Source organism: Dermacentor albipictus, chromosome 6, assembly GCF_038994185.2.
Source record: "Dermacentor albipictus isolate Rhodes 1998 colony chromosome 6, USDA_Dalb.pri_finalv2, whole genome shotgun sequence".
In the NCBI taxonomy this organism is placed as follows: Eukaryota; Metazoa; Arthropoda; class Arachnida; order Ixodida; family Ixodidae; genus Dermacentor; species Dermacentor albipictus.
This window is the reverse complement of record NC_091826.1, coordinates 60,162,250-60,181,241: the sequence shown is the minus strand read 5'-3', so window position 1 is coordinate 60,181,241 and position 18,992 is coordinate 60,162,250. Positions and strand designations below refer to the sequence as shown.

The following is an 18,992-nucleotide window of genomic DNA, read 5'->3' as shown; positions in this document are numbered from 1 at the left end:
ATATATATATATATATATATATATATATATATATATATATATATAAAGTGAGGTTCTAGGTGCCAAATCCACGACCTGATTATGACGCACGCCGTGATGGGTGACTCCGGGCTAATTTTGACTAGTTTGGCTGCTTTACCAGACACCCAATGCATGGTACACAGGCTTTGTTGCATTTCACCTCCATCGAACTGGGGCTGCCACGGCCGTGATTTCACCCTGCGACCTCGTGCCTAGCACCGTAACGCCAAAGGCACTAATAAACCATGGCGAGTACGAATTTTTTTAGAATGTTAGTGTCACAAACATTAGAAAGATAACACAAAGCATTTTTTTTTAGCAGAGACACATACGGACCACCATGCAGCAGTCGAGAGCATGTGTAGTGTCTTAAACAAAGTATATAGGCTAAGCCGAAATAATACTTTTCGTCATAATAGACGTTGTGAGGCGCACCACATAGCAAATGCACGCTTTGCCGCTTTGCCTCACTGCAAAGTTTCGAAGGAACTAAACATTTCTCCGTGCTGAGATAGCTGCTTTGTATTTATAAGAAATTAATGTAGAGTGCGCAATGACAGTGAAGACAAGTTTAGAAACCGGTAGACGACAAAAAATTAAGAAAAGTAAAAAAAAACAAGACAAAGTTTCAAACGAATATACATCATTAACCCTATAGAAGTACTCATTTCTATAACTTGGTGCTATGACCGGTTATAAATTTGTAAGAAAACAAAAGCAAATACATTAATTGAGTTCGCACTTCTAATGACCGCTCGGCAACTTAAATGCATGGAGCCTCGGCACCTTTCTGGCGCAAATTTCAGTCCTCCGCGCTGCAAAAGCGCTCGAAAATTTTGGGCCATGGGCACTTGCTGCCCGATTGATTTGCCACTATGGTGGCGGGGCAGGTTACGGAAAGTGAAATTTTTGCTTTCGCGCCAATCTCGGTGACTTGCTTTTTTCCTGATGTCGTTACACTGCACTGCTGAGTGTTGGAGTTTTCATGGCACATCGAGTAAGTCATTTGTGATGTTTACGATGATGACTGTCTGCGTCCCTGATATGAGGCTGTGCGGCGAATATTCCAAATGGGGCGCATTTGAGTATAAGCAGTAAGAAAAGAGAGGTTGAACCGAGCAACATGGATCAGTGACTTGACATTAAATGGCTTTTCTAAAATCAGCATGTGTGTTGCTCCTTAACATGTAATTTCTCTGCACAAAAAATGCAATGTTTTGCGAGGCAACATTTTTTCTGCAACGGGCAATCTAGGTTTCATATGTGCAACAAATTTCCGGTAACTTGACCAAAAAGATGTACGAGCCATCTCCGTATGTAGAATTTCAATATCACCTGCAGATTTGCCTGCTATCTTCACTAGTACTAATTAAACAAAAGAAAGCAGCATATTCATTTATGAAGCATTTAAGTGCAAATCGTCACTCACGTTTATCTACAAAAGCTGCGAGACACGCAAAAAAAAGCTTAATATACCATGAGAATGGTACCTGCGTATCTATACCACACGCGAATAACGCAACCCTATGCTACCATGGACGTTGTCTCAGTTGTGGTTGTCCCGGTATGCACTACTTTTACGGAAACCAGCTTCACCAGCAGGAGCTCTTCTTTACTTGGGGCTTAAGCCCGAAAGCATCCAAGGTCACCGAACCACAACTTCAGCTCACTTCGAAAGTGTTGCAAAATGACTTCGAAATCTCGCACTATACATAGCAAGGAGGAGGATTTCCCTGTCGGCGAAAGTAGCGAGTACGGGAGAGGCACCTTGGAGAGTTACGCCGAGTGTAAAAAGATAGCCGAGAGATGAAAGGGTTGTTTCTCTTTAAGGGGCGTGCAACCACGCTGCGGCTATGCTTTTTGTAGCTGGTCGGATTAGAGGAAATTGCTTTTCCCTAAAGTTGCAGCACGCCGATATTTTTTTTTATGCGAACGTGAAATTGGGTTCGTCGAACCCTGAGGAGTGAGGACGCATTATCGGCACCATTGTTGCTACCGGCGAATGCTGCTTTGGGGTATGGCGAAATGTTTATTTTGCTTGTGAGGTGCTTGAATATAAAGAAAGGCACTGGAAACCTCGTCATTTATTTGTTTTTGTGTGATAGTGTTGTTCTCATGTTGAGCTGCTAACCTCATGGTTAGCAGCTCAACACCATAACCGCTGCAAATAATTATTAATCGCTCGTTTTTCCATGTGTTCTTGCGTTTTAAACGAGACTCATAGTTTGTTTCTTCGATGTCCTTGGTCAGCTGTACAAGACATTCTGTGTATATCAGTGGAACAATAGGGCATGGTATGGGTAAGTTGTGGGTTATTTAACCAACAAAAGTGGGTTAAATGAGCATTATCCAGTAGAATACGTATGCAAGTGGTCCACGGCGTAATTAGTCTTTTATAATTTCTGGCATAAGTATGTTTCATCTTACAAATATCTCGGTGTTCATATCTATAGTAATCTATCACGGAAGAATCATGTAAGGCGCATCATCGCCAAAGCTTACCGTTCACTTCGGTACTTTCAAAGGAATTTCCATATGGCACCCATATCACTTCACAGGTTTCTGTACACCACTTACATCCGTCTATCACTTGAATACGCATCATCTATCTGGGATCCGGGTGGTACTACACTAATAAACGATCTTGAAAGAGTGCAGAAATGTTCCATTCGCTTCATCTCATACAATTATGAACACAGGCAGTGTTACCATGATGAAGTCACTGCTTCACCTTCCGGAACTTAACATTCGGTATAAAACAGCCCGGCTCAATCTTTTTCAGAAGTTTACTCTCGCATCAACCATCTCCGTGAACAGTTCCTTAAGATCCCTCTTTTCATATCAACTAGAATTGACCACCTCCAAAAGGTTGATGTTGCTCGTTGCAGAACTGTGACCTATTTAACGCACTTTTTACCTCGAACCACCTCCGCATGGAATCAGCTGCCAGAAGTGGCTACTGCTATTACGGATACATGGCGCTTTAAGAGCTGTTAAAATAACATGCTTAACATCGCCTTATTATTTCTACTTAATTTGTTCTTCTGTTGTAGCCTTTCTTTACTTCTATTCTTATATCTTGAAACTACTCAGCTTTTCCTAAGTTGCAACTGCACATTTTTTTTGTATTCATTTGTAGATTGTTCATACTCCTTATTTTTATTGTATCTACTGTTTTTTTCCAATTTCGGTGTGTAATAAGCCCACCCCGTCTATAATGAGCGAACTCTTAAATGTAAAATAAATGAGTGAATGAATAAATTAATAAATTACAACTTCAACTGAGGTCAGACTTTACGAACATAAGGGTATCAAACGCCAAGTATATGTGCGATGGTAAAGGCGTGTTGATCAAATACAGCTTTAAAAAATTGTAAGCAAGTTGTTGAAAGTATCCCGCTGCTGCGCTTAGCTAGGTTTCCCAGGAGAACTCTGCCCATAATAATAATAATAATAATAATAATAATAATAATAATAATAATAATAATAATAATAATAATAATAATAATAATAATAATAATAATAATAATAATAATAATAATAATAATAATAATTTATTATTGGCCCTTAAAGACCCTTGGAAGGGGCATTACATAAGTTTTACTTATGTTTTACTTTGAAGGAATATGCAACATTTTAGGCGCAATGTGTCGCGTAGTTTGAACTTTTCTGGCTTATTTAGAAGCGTTATGAATAAATATTGAACCTTAGTATTTATTTTCTTTTTTTTTTACTTTATGCAGGCAGTGCTTTACACTGATATATGAAAGGCTCAACCTCAGGGGCAGGAGGAAGGTAACAAGAAAAGGCAGGGAAGTCAACATGAGGAGGGTCTGTTTGGCAACATGGGCAGTGAAAATAAAGTTAAGGGAGGAAAGGAAGAAAGGAGAACGGGTAAATAACTAGCAGTGCGACCGCATAGGACTGCCCCTAACGCTCACAAAGAAGTAAAGGAAGCCAGTCGTTTTCATAAACTGGAGAAGTGTCAGCCTCGCTTTGTAAGCCTGCGATTCGTGGGGTCATAGTACTAGAATATTAGTCGCTGGCGGTAGTCTATGACCACCATTCGCACTAACGTGGGGAGCCTAAATATAGGACCTCTTAATAACTTCTTAGGTTTCATCATCGGACTCCTTGTTATCGCTCTGGTTGCTTTATTTTTCGAATAATAGGAATGACACCTGGTGTTACATGGTTTGGTATCTAACGCTGCACGTCACAACTGTACAATTTCGGCATGTAGTAAATAGCTCCTAAGTTCTTAGCTATGGTCATTGTTAAAAAGACTGAAATATATAACTAATGCCTATCTTTGACCTATAACGGTTAGAAGGGCGTGTTCTTGGCATTGATATAAAATCTGAAAGGGTTAATGGTTAGCCGGAAGTGTTTTTCTTGCTCACTATGGTACCATAATCGAGAAAAATTGCAGTCTGTCCCTTTCACGTTTCGCAAACGAGCCTCGAACTATACCTTTGCGCAGTATTCGTCGTGCTGCACACGGCCTTAGCAAAACAATTCATAGAACTTTCCGATTCTGCTGATTTTCCAGTGAGGGTGCAGCACGTATTAGAACATCGCCTGCCGCGGCCTAGATCTTTTGTCTCAAGTAAGAAGCAATGCATGGCCATGTACTGCGCGCGTGCTCGAGCTATTTACTCGCTGAGAGCGGAGTCTAATAAAGGACAGCAGCACTGTTGTTCATCCATGCTGTTTTCGTCTCCTAGCGCAACACTGTTTACGCCAGTACGTTGCACGAGTTATGCCCCTAATGGCCGTAGTAGTGCTTAACGTTAGGTTCCATGCACATAAACGATCTCTGCGAAGATATCGATAACATTGGGAACAATTTGGCACGTGTTTTTGGAGGTGTAAGCACAAACGGAAAAGTGTGCAAAGCAACGGTAAGTGCTACAAGTAGCCCTATTCGTGTATACATGACGTTACTGTTAGAACAGGGCGAAAGCTTTCTTATATGCGGCGCTGCCTCAACACTAACTCTTGGACCAGGCGAAGACGCTGCTATCAGCGTTGTGTACAGCCTTGACGTGCTTTTCTAATGTTAACGAGCGCATCCCCGGTCTAAATATTGTAGCCTAACTGACGACGATAGGCCATCCGAACGCCTTTGTTAGAGGAGAATAGACAGTTAGCTGCTTAAAGGAATAGCCGGTATGCTCGTTCAAATAACACATAAGAGTGAGCAGACATGGGAGTTTACTTGCGCAGAATTTTACCAGAAGAAAAGAACTGGAGGTGCAAAAGTTCAGCTGGTGTTCGGATTTATTGCTAGCGTTTCGACGCTGTGCGTGCCTCTACAAAAAAGAGGCGTTTAGTGCATTGGTGAAGATAAGCACACGTAAAAGTTGGTGACGGCATTGTCGCAGGCATGCGTCTCTTTACGAGAAACTGAAGAAGGAAGCGAGATGGCTGCGAACCTGTTAACGTAAGTGGCTTGTCCACGATAAATGACCTTTGTCTCCACGCACAGTGTAACGGACGCCTTTAGCAGTATCCTTATTATGACCTTTCTTAGCGCATAAGTGTAGAGGACCAGAAGGGCTCTAGCAAAATTCTTTACTGTGGCTATTTTGAAGTCAGGTCATATTCCGTTACGCATTCGTGTAACGGTAATGCGATCAGAACATTGCGGATGCGTCATACTGAGCATCTGCGGCAATATACATATATTTAATGCAGATTCTACAATTTCAATGCTGGATAACTAGATTAAGCGTTCTTGCGCTATCTTGTCTGACGCACAAAAAAAGTGTCATTCAGAAGTGATAAACGCACTTAGATGAACACAGAGTATGAAGTGGTCAAACCTATAACGAAGCAAGAACTTCGAAATCTGACGGGTTCGTACCTTGGTACCTAAGCCGGTAAATATATCTAACCAAACGTGTTGCCTAACATTTGTCCTTGTGCAAGGTAGCTGTGGCATACGCACCTTAACCACGCTGACGAGAACGCTATGTACGTCTCCTTAAGAGAAAACTTTAGCCGGGGCCCAACTCCGATGCGACCTATTAAAATACATGTAAAACGCAATAACACTTTTCTGAGGTAACCCCTCGGCCGATTTTAGTGGAATTTCTTGAATTTCAGAAAGAAAGCCAAATTCCAGTTACTGTTTCAAGCAGAATTTCGATTTAGGGCCGGAATTTTCTACAAACCATTTTTAAATATTCGCAAGTTCGAAGAAAATAGCCGCACCTAGTTTATAAATTAGTAGCTCTACATCAAGAACATATATCGCAGTTCTGTAAACGGCATCCATTAGATCATTCGAACCAGACAAATTCGATATGTCAATTTATTTCTTACGCGAATTTTTTACGTTGTGTGCAAGGGTTCTGCAAAAGTTGTATTCCCTTATTACTCATTTTTTAGATCCACGTGTAACATGAATTTTGTCCGCTTTAGATGTGCTATCTGATGCGAGTCACAGAATTGTGATATTTTTCCTTGATGAGTTACAGAGTTATAAATTTGATAGTTGCGTTTTCTGAAACTGTCAATTTTTAATAAACAATTGACAGCCTAAATGAAAAATTAGAAACAAACAGTCACTAGGCTGCTTTTGTGTTCAATGCATAAAACTTCGTCAAATTTGGTGCAGTGGTTGCTGAGAAAAGCGAGTTCTCCTTTTACATGTATGTAGATAGCACCCGAGCTAGAGACTCTTAATATATATATATATATATTGAAGGCCCCTCAGCCTTCGCTCAGGGGGTCCGCGAGCCGCGACCAGCACGACAAAGGACCAAAGGCGCAAGGAACAAAAACCGCTTTAATTTACGATAGAACGTAACACTCAAAATTACCGCAGCCTCGCGGCCAATAGCAGAAAACAACAAGGCAAGGAAGCAGGCAGCAAAGAAGCAAAGCAGCAAAAAGCAGCAAAAGCAAAGAGGCAAGCAGCAAAACAGCGAGGCAACAAAATATACAAGCGAAAGGGAGCGACGAAAGAACGCCCGCTACCAACCATCAACCAACACAATCTTTCGGGCGATAACCGAATGCATAAAGTGCAGAAAGCAAGCAAGCACCGAACCAGGCGCGCAGACAGTCCCAAAAGCGAACAACAAGAACAACAACACTCTTTCATGCAGACACAATGCAAAGACGCTTTTCCCCCTGCTCTGCAGCACGCTCGGTAAAAGAAACCTAGACGGGCCACGCCCCACCAGCGCCTCCCCAAGCCCGCGCCCCGCCAAAAAGCCACGAGTGCCGTCTCCGCTGCCTTCTTATCGGGCAGCCGCCTTCCCGGCAGTCCCCGCGCGAGTTCTCACGCTACCGCGATCGATGCGCATGCTCCATGCGACGAGTGCCGTTGTGGCGCGCGATTCAAAGGCTTCCCCCGTGCGCGCTGCAGAGAAGGCCAAGGGCCCGACACTCCCCCCCGTACAAGACCGGACACCCACCTGGGTGTCCAACAGCACTATGCAACTACACTATACAACTACACTATACAACTACACTTTGCAACTACACTTTGCAACTACACTTTGCAACAACACTTTGCAACAACACTTTGCAACAACACTTTGCAACAACACTTTGCAACAACACTTTGCAACAACACTTTGCAACAACACTTTGCAACAACACTTTGCAACAACACTTTGCAACAACACTTTGCAACAACACTTTGCAACAACACTTTGCAACAACACTTTGCAACAACACTTTGCGACAACACTTTGCGACAACACTTTGCGACAACACTTTGCGACAACACTTTGCAACAACACTTTGCAACAACACTTTGCAACAACACTTTGCAACAACACTTTGCAACAACACGTTGCAACAACACGTTGCAACAACACTTTGCAACAACACTTTGCAACAACACTTTGCAACAACACTTTGCAACAACACTTTGCAACAACAGTATGTCCAACGCTATGTCCAACGCTATGTCCAACAGCACCATGCATCGTCCTAGTCGAGTATATCACGGCTTTGCGAAGCAAAATGTTCGGGGCAGTTGGCACGCGATGGGCTGGAATGCTGTCTGGCGTCGTTCGGAGCTGCACGTGACGGCTCCAATTGGCATGCGCTCAAGGCGTGCGCTCTTTCTGAGACAATGCGCTTTTCGCCCAACCGACGCTAGCGCACATCGGTCGCCTGGGTGAGAGACCGCCGACGTAGGTGATGTTGCGATGGGCCGCCGTGGCAGCCAGGCTGGTGACACCCGTTGGAGTGGTAGCGTGGCATTCTGCGTAAGGCGAGGGTATCTACAAGGACAGCATATGTAAAAACGTCGCGATTAACAGATACCGGATGTAGGACACAGCCACGTTAACTGCTGGACTCGTAGAATGACGGAAGCACGGTTAGCTGTCTGATGGGCGCTCGTAGTACGCTTTGAGGTCGTGCAAGCTGACGGGCCCTACTACTCTGCTGCCATGTTTTTCCCGCAGTAGGTACACCAAGCTAGAAATACGTTTCGTGATCACGTAAGGGCCATTCCATCTAGGCGCGAGGGAAGCAGCAAACCCTTTTGCAGCATCGCTGAGTGGGTGCGTTCGGCGGAGCACTTCGTCGCAGACCGCGAACTCCAGGGGCCGCCTGGCTTTGTTGTATTGGTTGCCATGTTCCAGGCGGGCAAGGTCCAAGTTTTCCCTGGCCTCCTTCAGAGTGTGGGCCAGGCGGCTGGAAAGATTTTGTGTGAACGTGGAGTAATTGCAAGTTGGCAATTCAGAGCCGTTGGTGAATGCATGCTCAATAGGAAAACGGAGCTCGCGACCGAGAAGAATAGCCGCTGGCGTAAACCCTGTCCACCGGTTTACTGTGGTCCTTGTGGCGAAAGCCATCTCCTGGATACGAACGTCCCAGTCCTTGTGCCGCTCGGTGAAAGCCACCAGCATTGTCTTAAGGTTTCTGTTGACACGCTCCGTGATGTTGGCTTGAGGGTGGTATGGTGTCGTCCTTTTGTACTGCACGCCAAGAGCTTTGCAGGTGTCCACGAATATCTTGCCTGTGAAATACGTGGCATTGTCCGTGATAAGCTGCGCTGGGAAACCGAAACGGGTGAATGCTTCCAACAACCTATCCCAGATTATCATAGAATCCAGTTTGCGTAGCGGGTACAGCTCTACCCATTTGGAGAAATGGTCAGTAACCACTAACAAGTATCGATTCCCTTTAGCTGACCTGGGGTATGGGCCCATAACATCACATGCCACAATTTCCCATGGGTATCGACTCTCAACTGGTTGCATGAAGCCCGGTGGCTTCCCTCCCCTCGGTTTCACGGTCTGGCAGGTAGGACATGTGCGAACGTATCTGAAGACATCCTTTCTCATGTGCGGCCATGTCGCGACGCGACACAACTTTTCGAATGTTTTCTTGCCGTCGCTATGACCGGCGAGCCGGGTGTCATGAAAGTACTCTAGAAAAGGCGTGCGCAGCTTCCTAGGCACAACGATGCGTAATGGGGACTCACCGCAATCCGTATCGGCAGCAGGTATATACCGCAAGAGCAGGCCATCGTCTGCTTGCATGTAGCAGTCGTAGTTGCCGCTACCGGCAGGGTTGGCGCCGTCCAGTCCCTTGCGTATCAAGTTGCACTGGTCGTCGCATAGCTGGGCGTCGAGTAGCTGCTGGCGGGAGATCAGGGTCCCCCAGGCGTTCACAGGCACTGCCACAGCCAGGACTTCGAGTGCCGGCTCGCCATACCCGGAGAGTGGTGCTCGGGACAGGGCGTCAGCTACCTTGTTGAAGGTGCCTTTCCTGTATTCTACTCTGTAATTATACTTCTGAAGAGAGAGGGCCCAACGGGCTAAACGGCCGGCTGGGTTTTGTAGCTTTGACAGCCACGTCAGGGCCTGGTGGTCAGTCTGAATAGTAAAGTCAGCCCCATCCAGATACATGTCAAATTTCTTTAGTGCAAATACAATTGCTAGGCACTCTTTCTCTGTTACGGTATAGTTCCGCTCTGCTCCTGTGAGAGTGCGACTTGCAAAAGCCAGAGGGTGAAGCTTTCCTTGGTGCTTCTGAAGCAAGACTGCGCCGATGCCATACTCACTTGCATCGGTCTGCACGGTGAATGGCAGGTTGAGGTCGGGAAGCAGCAGACGTGCGGTATCGGCGATAGTCGACGACAGAGCCCGAAATGATCCCTGCTCCACGTCAGTCCACTGCCAACTGGCACCTTTCCGTAGGAGCTGGTGGAGAGGTCTTGCCAGGTCAGCGCAGTTGGGGATAAAGTGGCGGTAGAAGCCCACCATGCCCAAATACCGCTGCAGGCTCTTGACGTCTGTTGGTGGTGGAAGCTGCAGTATGGCCCGGAGTTTCTCCTCGTCAGGGCGGAATGTGCCTTGCTCGACAATGAAACCTAGGAGGTTTATTCTGGTCGAAACCAGTTGAACCTTCCGGGGGTTAATGGTGATGCCTGCGGCCTGCATTCGTTGTAAAACGGTGGTTAGGTGCAGGAGATGCTCCTCCAGGGTATTCGAGAACACTACCACGTCATCCATGTAAGCCATCGCATAATTGAATTTGGCGTCTTGAAGCACAATATCTATTACACGCTGAAAGGTTGCCGGTGAATTGCACAAACCAAAAGGCAATCGGACGAATTCGAACAGTCCCCGATGGCAAGTGAATGCAGTCTTTGCAATATCACAGGGGGCGATCGGAATTTGCAGGAAGCCCCTGCTGCAGTCTAAAGTAGTAAAGAACTTAGCGGACCCAAGTGAATACATCACTGAATCGATTGATGGGAAGGGGTACGAGTCTCGAACTGTGACAGCGTTCAACCGACGGTAGTCGACACACAACCGCGCCGTGCCATCTTTCTTAGGTGCTAGTACAACCGGGAACGCCCAAGGGCTCTTAGACGGTCTTACTGCACCGGTAGCGATCATTTCGTCTAGCGAACTATCAAGAAGTGCTCGCTTGTGGATGCTCAGGGGCCGCGGGTTGAAACGAATTGGGCGGGCGCATCCGGTGTCTATCCTATGAGTCAGCACTTTAACGCTGCCAGGAGCTTCCGTGAACATTTCGGCAAATGGTTTAAGTGCTGTCTCGATTTTGGTCTTCTCCGCCGGAGATCCTGTGAAAGACTTCAGAACAGTGAGGATACCATTACCAGTCTCTCAGACCGCAGAGATATTGGCGGTAAACTGATTTGACTGTGGGTCTCTTGGCTTAGTCATGAACTCGAGTGGATGTGCATGCATGCCGTACTGGTAGGTGCCTTTAGAGAGATCGAGAACGATTCCTGCTTTGGCTATGAAGTTACGGCCCAAAATCACCGGACAAGAAAGTCCTGGAAGGTGTAGGAAGCGTTGCCGGAATTTTTTATCATTCATGGTAACCGTTAACCGGGCTGCTGACGTAGCGGACGCAACGTGAGCGGATGCCATGCGAAGGGTCGTATTTACAGTTCGTAACTGTAGACGTTTCGTCTCGCAGGCGCTTTTGACATGATCGCCGAAAACGGAAACAGCAGAGCCGGTGTCTAAAATAGCAGGTACTTCTATTCCGGTCATTCTGACCACCACCAATGGTGTTTTCTCAATCTGGGCGTCAAGAAGACTGAACGTGGACGGCAAAGCCCTCACCATTTGTCCAAGATCCTGGGCCTTCGATCTGGGGGGGCGACACCTTTCCGGTACACCTACTACCGTTGATGCCGGTGGTGATTCGAGTGTGAGGAGCCGTTTCTTTCCCCCTCCCCGCTGCCGAGGTTGTCCGCGGCTCAACGCCGTGGCAGCAGGATGGTGAGACGACCAAAACACCCGGCTTTTCGTAGTCTTGGAAACGCCTGCCCCCGCTTGGTGGTTGACGGCCGCGTAGTCTGCATGTGCCGAGGGGACGTCGGGGCGCGGTAGGTCGTTGGCCGGCGACTGGGAGCTGCTCAACACCGCCGGCCCTCGTCGTTTCCCTGCTGGCGGGAGCCAGGGGGGCTCGGGCACTGGCTCCTGTAGTGGCCTCGTCCTCCACACTGGAAGCAGACTGGAATGCTCCTGCGTGTATCTGCTGCGCCTGATTGGGCGGCAGCCACTACAGGCCTGCTGCGGCCCCGAGTGCCTCGCAACGTTGTGGCAGGTTCCGCGACCGGAGGCCGGAAAGGTACCTGGGTGGCAAAGGGGCGGTGAGTGAATGGGTCCAGCGCCCTTGGAGGCGGTACCATATTCCCCAGGCTTGCAATCTGAGAACCGTGCCACGCGCAAGACGGCTCGAGGGAGGCTTGAGGCGGCGGTGGAGGCTGGTAAGTTAGCTCTGCCAACATCGCCGCCTGAATATCGGACGCCGCTTTAGCGAGATCGTCAAGCGAAGAGAAGGTGCGGCCCCTTAGATAAGCCTGGAAGCGTGGGTGAGCTTGCCGGATTGCCCGGGTGACTCTTTCCGTTTCGGGTGCTGAAGGATCTGCGCGCTCGTAAAGCTCCTGAAAGGACCGCATGTATTCTAGGAGGCTTTCCTCCTCCGCCTGACTACGGGCGCGAAGCTCGTCTTTCATGCGGACAACGTAGTCGGGGGGGAGGAATTCTGCTCGCAGTAGCTGCTCAAAGTGCGCCCAACTTTGGAATGACTGGCGACGACGCCAGCGGGCGGCGGACCCAGTCAGGGCGACGGGCAAAACGCGCTGAAGAAGAACGTTATCCGTAATGGCTTGCGCATTGCGGTAATCTTCCATTTCCTGAAGGAAGTCCGCCACCGATTTCGTATCTGTATGCCCTTCATATGTAGGCACAGCGAGCTGCAAATGGAAACTGGCTGCTGGAGTTATGTTTGTCTGATGCTCGAGCAGCGCGGTCAGCTGGGCAATAATGTTGCACATATCTTGTGCGGGCGCACCCTGGTCCTTCTTATCAGGCATTGTAGTAATGGGTTTGCGAGGATGATTTTCAACCGCGCTCTTCTTGACTTTACCCGAACGTAGGTGCATTAAAATGCCGGCGGTGCATCTTTGGTGTTCAAATTGGGCGGGCAAAGCGGTCCGACGGAATGGTCAAGCGGTTCTTCGGAAGCAGGATGGCGCGGAATAGCGGGGCGCAAGGAAAGCGGGAGGTCGAATAAACGTTCAGTGAGCTTACGCCGGTCAGAGGGGTTGGGTACAGATGCAGGAGCTGTGGGACCCGATGTCGGAGCGAAACAAGTAGGCCTAGGGGGCGAGTTCCAGCTGCCTCGAGATGGGGGCGGTTCCCTCGTTCCCGTGCTCGTGGTCCCTGCGGTGCGGAAGCCTACTCCAGAGCAAACAGAAAAACAACGAGAAAGAAGAAAACCACGTTGGGCGCCAGATGAAGGCCCCTCAGCCTTCGCTCAGGGGGTCCGCGAGCCGCGACCAGCACGACAAAGGACCAAAGGCGCAAGGAACAAAAACCACTTTAATTTACGATAGAACGTAACACTCAAAATTACCGCAGCCTCGCGGCCAATAGCAGAAAACAACAAGGCAAGGAAGCAGGCAGCAAAGAAGCAAAGCAGCAAAAAGCAGCAAAAGCAAAGAGGCAAGCAGCAAAACAGCGAGGCAACAAAATATACAAGCGAAAGGGAGCGACGAAAGAACGCCCGCTACCAACCATCAACCAACACAATCTTTCGGGCGATAACCGAATGCATAAAGCGCAGAAAGCAAGCAAGCACCGAACCAGGCGCGCAGACAGTCCCAAAAGCGAACAACAAGAACAACAACACTCTTTCATGCAGACACAATGCAAAGACGCTTTTCCCCCTGCTCTGCAGCACGCTCGGTAAAAGAAACCTAGACGGGCCACGCCCCACAAGCGCCTCCCCAAGCCCGCGCCCCGCCAAAAAGCCACGAGTGCCGTCTCCGCTGCCTTCTTATCGGGCAGCCGCCTTCCCGGCAGTCCCCGCGCGAGTTCTCACGCTACCGCGATCGATGCGCATGCTCCATGCGACGAGTGCCGTTGTGGCGCGCGATTCAAAGGCTTCCCCCGTGCGCGCTGCAGAGAGGGCCAAGGGCCCGACAATATATATATATATATATATTCGTTTTTGAAACATTCAAGGAACAGCAGTTGTAAGTAACACCATTTTTGTTGCATCTGTTTCATCTGCCTACTTCCCGTTTGAGATGCGGTTTTGCAAGTTTTCTATGTTTTGCAGTCATATAGGCTGGAGCTCGGTGGCAGTCTCTAGGCCGTGGGGATGGCCCTGCAGTAGTGATCAGGCTTGCTTGTTTTGGCACGCGCACGCTGCTGAGCTTTTGAGCCTCGCTGGCAACGCAGTTAAGAGCGCTCGAGGTGCGTACACTGCATGTGAAGGAATACGTGACCTCAAGCTGCGACGTATTCAGCTCAAAAGCCCAACATCGTGCAGCCTATCCGCATCGAGAAGTGCACTTCCCGTGCAACGTAAAACCGCACATTGACGCTGCGGGCCGACTGCCAGTTTAGCTCCAGCACGCGTGAGGAATTCCAACGCGACGGGGAGTGTAAGGTACTGGAATACCGAACTCAGATTGGAGTTCACTGTAATTTCAGGGTGTTTGTGATCCTCTAAAGATAAGGTATTTTTTGCCTTTTCCACCGAGTGTCGCAATGTCTTTGATGTGTCGTCCTGAGGGACACCGCGGTAGTGGAAGCAGGGGCGTCAACTAAATTATGCAAACGCTCTCTCTCCTGCTGTGATTGGCTCTGTGCCTCCTGATTGGTTCAAAGCATCAAAGGGCAGAGCGATCCCTAATGTACTCCAAAGAGTGACGCAGACGTCTACTTTCCCACTGCTAGCGCCAACAGCTTTGTAGGGCAACATTGCTGGAACGGAAGCAGTGACTGGCACCATGGGGAAGGGGAGGGGGGGAGGGTTGGTAGGCTTTTCGAGAGTTGGTGTGTTTGGGCGCGTAGGTGCATGTGAATAGAAATGTCGCGCGACGGGTTGAAAACGCTTTTTGTTTACTTGGGTGCAAAGCGAGCGTGCAACCAAACATAAAAATTCCAAGCACCAAAGCAAGAGCAAAACAAGTAAGCACATGTTTGTGCTTCCTAGAACAAATTGTGAAGGCTTTGCGAACGTGTCGTAAACTATGGATTGGTGTTGCATACTGTCTCCGTTTCAGACGAACAGAGTCGGCGCTTCTATTTTACTGTGTGATGCTTTTTCCTCTCCCTATAAGACTTCTTCCTACCACAACGCTCCAAGGCGCGTAGCATTGAACGGCACTTGGAGGTAGACGAAGGAGCTTGCAGAGACGCTCATCATCGATGCAACGTTTTTAAAGCTGCGTTGACGGAACGGTCACACTCGATTCACTTCAACAATGCGTTATACACACATAAATTTATGTAGAGTTTCCTCCATCAGCATATGTAACCATTGTCAGTCACTGACGCAACATTTGTTTCTTTGCGTGCTCGACGTGAGATGCACTGCTGTGCAAAGCCAGGTGAAGCCCAAGCTTGCCACACCGTTTGCTTCATTCCGACCACCGAAAACTCCAGTTAGGCGGATTCTTATGTCTCGCACTAACACCGTTCGCAAGTTGGCGCCTCTGGCTGGTTCACGCTCCCTGTGGTTGAGATACCATGGTTGTCGCTTAGACAGGCCGACACTCTGCTCATCTTGAGCGCTTTTTTGAAATTTAGACGTTGCTTTAGTGCTCTTGATTTGAGATATTCTGAGGACTTCGTAGTTGATGACAGCACTTCGAGAGTTGTGTCATCACTCTCATCATCCGGTAATCACTCTGATCATGCAAGAGGCACTGCCAGTGCCTCCTGCATCGACGCAGGTGGCACGCCAAGAGGGGAGGAAGCGCACTCAATTTAGCCACCATTCTCGGGTCTTTTCGACAATTGTCACGAATGCGCGAAAGTCGCGATGACTGTCATTTTTTAATAAATATAATGGACGAGTGAATCAGGCTCGTTTAAACTTGTTTTAGACGATTCATGAATTGCAAGCAAGTTTCCAATATGGAAGAACAGTATTTATTCAAATGTGACGCTCCGGCAAAGTGCAGTAAAGGTGATAGACATTTTAGGAGAATTCACTTAATACAATATGACTTATATTAAAATAAATCGGTCTAGCATTATAGAACACTTACTGTGCGAGAGAATCGTCAGAGCGAGAGAAGTGTGCGAGAGAGAACCAGCCACTCAGAGGCATCCCCACAGGACAGAAGACCCATAAGATTTCAGTCAGATCTCAGAAGCATCGTGATTTTCAGAAGTTTCTTTAAGCTATGATGCCAAATTTGAAAAAAAAAACGCTTCTGAGAAAAGTAAGATACCGGACATTAATCTTTCTTGTAGGGCACATTTTTCCAGGGAAATCAAACTGTTATATATAGCGTAAGAATGCGGTGAACGTGAGGATGACTGTAGGTGGTAATGCGTCAGCATTGAATGAATGCTGTACGTTCTAGGCGAATTTTCTTTTTCCACACCACAAGCCAGAAAACAATTGATCAAGCCTGCGAAGGCGCTAAATAAAGAATCCAAGCTTTTAGTTGACTGACTGCGCATTGATGACAAATGTTACGTATATGATGCCACAAAGCGGTCAGTAGTGGAAATCAGCAGACAGCTAGGCCTAGACACAGGTGAACCGCCACTAACTCATCGCATTGCTATATAGTTAACATTATCATTCGCAAATATTAGAAGCCTGATGTCAAAACGCGAACTCATCTCATCTCATCGTGAAGATTGCGACTGCACCACTCTTACGCGTGTGGTGCGTGTTTCTTTCTCTACGTCTTTCGTGCTTTAGCACTCTAAGTTTTTATTAATATGCGTTACCAGCTAGCCCACCTATCCATCCTATTCTTACTTTCGCCGAAACATGGCTTTCCGCCGACTAAGCCGATAGCGAAATTCTTCCGAGTATGCCCAACTATAATATTTATTGTCGCGATCGCTCAGATGGAAGAGGGCGTGGAGTCCTTCTGGCTATTAATACGAGTATACCATCATACATTTTTGACACATCTTCAGGTCTGGAGATTGTCTGGGCCGTATGCCGCTGCCGTTCTGCAAACGTTCTGATAGGCGTTTGCTACCGCGGCCCCTCTGGCCTCCTCCAAATTATAGTTATTGCTTCGTTGATGAACTGCGCAGCAGCATTGCTAAAGCCACCCAGCTCCATCAAACCGAGCTTACATACCTTATCGACGGCTTTAATCTCTCTATCATTGATTGGCCAAACTTGTCATCCTGCAGCTTCACATTAAATTCCAATCTGTTAAAAATCATTACAGAGCCTACCCGTGGCCCTAACGTCTTAGGTCTCATACTAACACCCCAGATACTATAGAATAAGTAACGTGTTCACACCACGCTAAAAAACACTCCCTACACCTAGAAACGTCATCGCATACATCACCCAGATTACACAATCATCTTAGCTTCACGCGCATTTGTGGTAAAAGCGAAGCATTTAACTCGTCTGCGATTCCACCTGTCATTTGCCTCTAGAATAGCCTCCCCGATAACATAGTTGCGGGAACTGACCGTGAAAATTTCAGGCACTCACTCATATCGCTTAGCCCTTGTTAATTGTTGCTGTCATACTCACTGTTTACTTTTATTTTTCCTAATCTTTCCTTGCATGTGTAACACGTTTGTTTTAAACTCGTCGAGTTCCTTTTTATTCCACTTATACGCAGCTATATATAGCTAACACGTTTCTCCAATTTTTAGGCTGTGCATTTGGCTGGTGTCCTTTTTTTATGCGAAGCATATTACGAGGGCTCAACCCAGCTCCTCAGGCGCGGCGGTGACCATGAAATCACGTGACACCGTGACGTCACGACAGAGGAGAAGTGGCTTTGGCTCAACTCTTGCAAGACGGGCTGGGTGGGAATCGAACCAGGGTCTCCGGAGTGTGGGACGGAGACGCTACCACTGAGCCACGAGTACAACGCTTCAAAGCGGTACAAAAGCGCCTCTAGTGAATGCGGTGTTGCCTTAGAAACGCGCTGTTTCTAAGGCGTGCGTCTCTTGCTCAGGCGCACATTTCGTTGCCGCGCCGAACGCTGCTTTGCTCGACGCTCACCGCGTCCAATGCGGGGCGCGTAGTCGCTGCCCTGTAGCCCATTGTCTTACACCCCTTGGCGGGTCGACGGGAACGCTGTCGCGTTCCACTCTTGAAGGCGAAGAAGTAATGCATGAGTTGTTTCTTCGTCTAGCCGAACCAAATATAGCCAAGCAACAGCAGTTCACCAGGCTAAACAGTGGTTCAACAACTAAAATAAAGGCTAGTATGCTTCGCATCCTGGGCTTAACCTTACCTAAGCCACAGCCATTTTTTTCTCTACCTTCATTCTGTCAAGAGATTTTATGTGATTACTTGATTCTATGCGCTCCTTACTCAATGCCCCATGTAAGGACCTTGTAAGGTATTTTACAAATAAATAAATAAAATACATATAGTGACACAACGTACAACCCCCGTCGAAACAAGTTATGTTTGAGGCGTGTACCACAGCGGGATTCCTCTTTCGCGCTACCCTAACAACACTCGGCGCCATCTAGGGGTGCTCCGGCAAACCCTGTGCGTGGCCTCCGCAATCCACGGCGCGCTTGTGCGTGCAAGCGCTGAGAAATGCGCTATGTGGCAACCGGGCTCCTCTCGCAGTTCTTTCTGAGCACGATGCGACACATAGTGCCACTGCCGAAAACTTCGTGCGTGGCTTCCGAGTCCTAAGGCGTGGCGCCTAGGCGCTTAGAATTGTTCCCTCGCTTATAGCACACTCTGTGACGCATACTCAATGACACAAGTTGGTGAGAGATTCATTGGAGAGCGGCGCGAATTCATCGCGCAGTTCGGTATAGCGTTGGCTGGAAAGACGTTCATTGAATAGTGGCACATACGCGGTGCATTGTGGGGCAACATGCTAATCCGTCGAGTTGCTGTTGAGGGGATCTTTCTTCGTCATTCACAAGTGCCACACACCTACTCACACATACACCGTGTCAAAGTTAGCATCAAACAGTTTAATTGAAGACCAGCACCGGCCGAGTATCACGCATCCAGTCCTC

The 18,992-nt window shown here is 47.8% G+C and overlaps 1 protein-coding gene across 1 annotated transcript; it reads right to left on the bottom strand.

Annotated features, from left to right (window-relative positions):
* Positions 1-12,160: 12,160 nt before the first annotated feature.
* LOC139061417 (uncharacterized) lies at positions 12,161-12,862 on the bottom strand (the record flags this gene model as incomplete). The annotated part of the gene is made up of 1 exon (XM_070541411.1): positions 12,161-12,862. A coding segment is annotated over exon 1 (702 nt), but the record flags the coding sequence as incomplete, so codon positions are not given.
* Between the last annotated feature and the right edge of the window lie 6,130 nt (positions 12,863-18,992).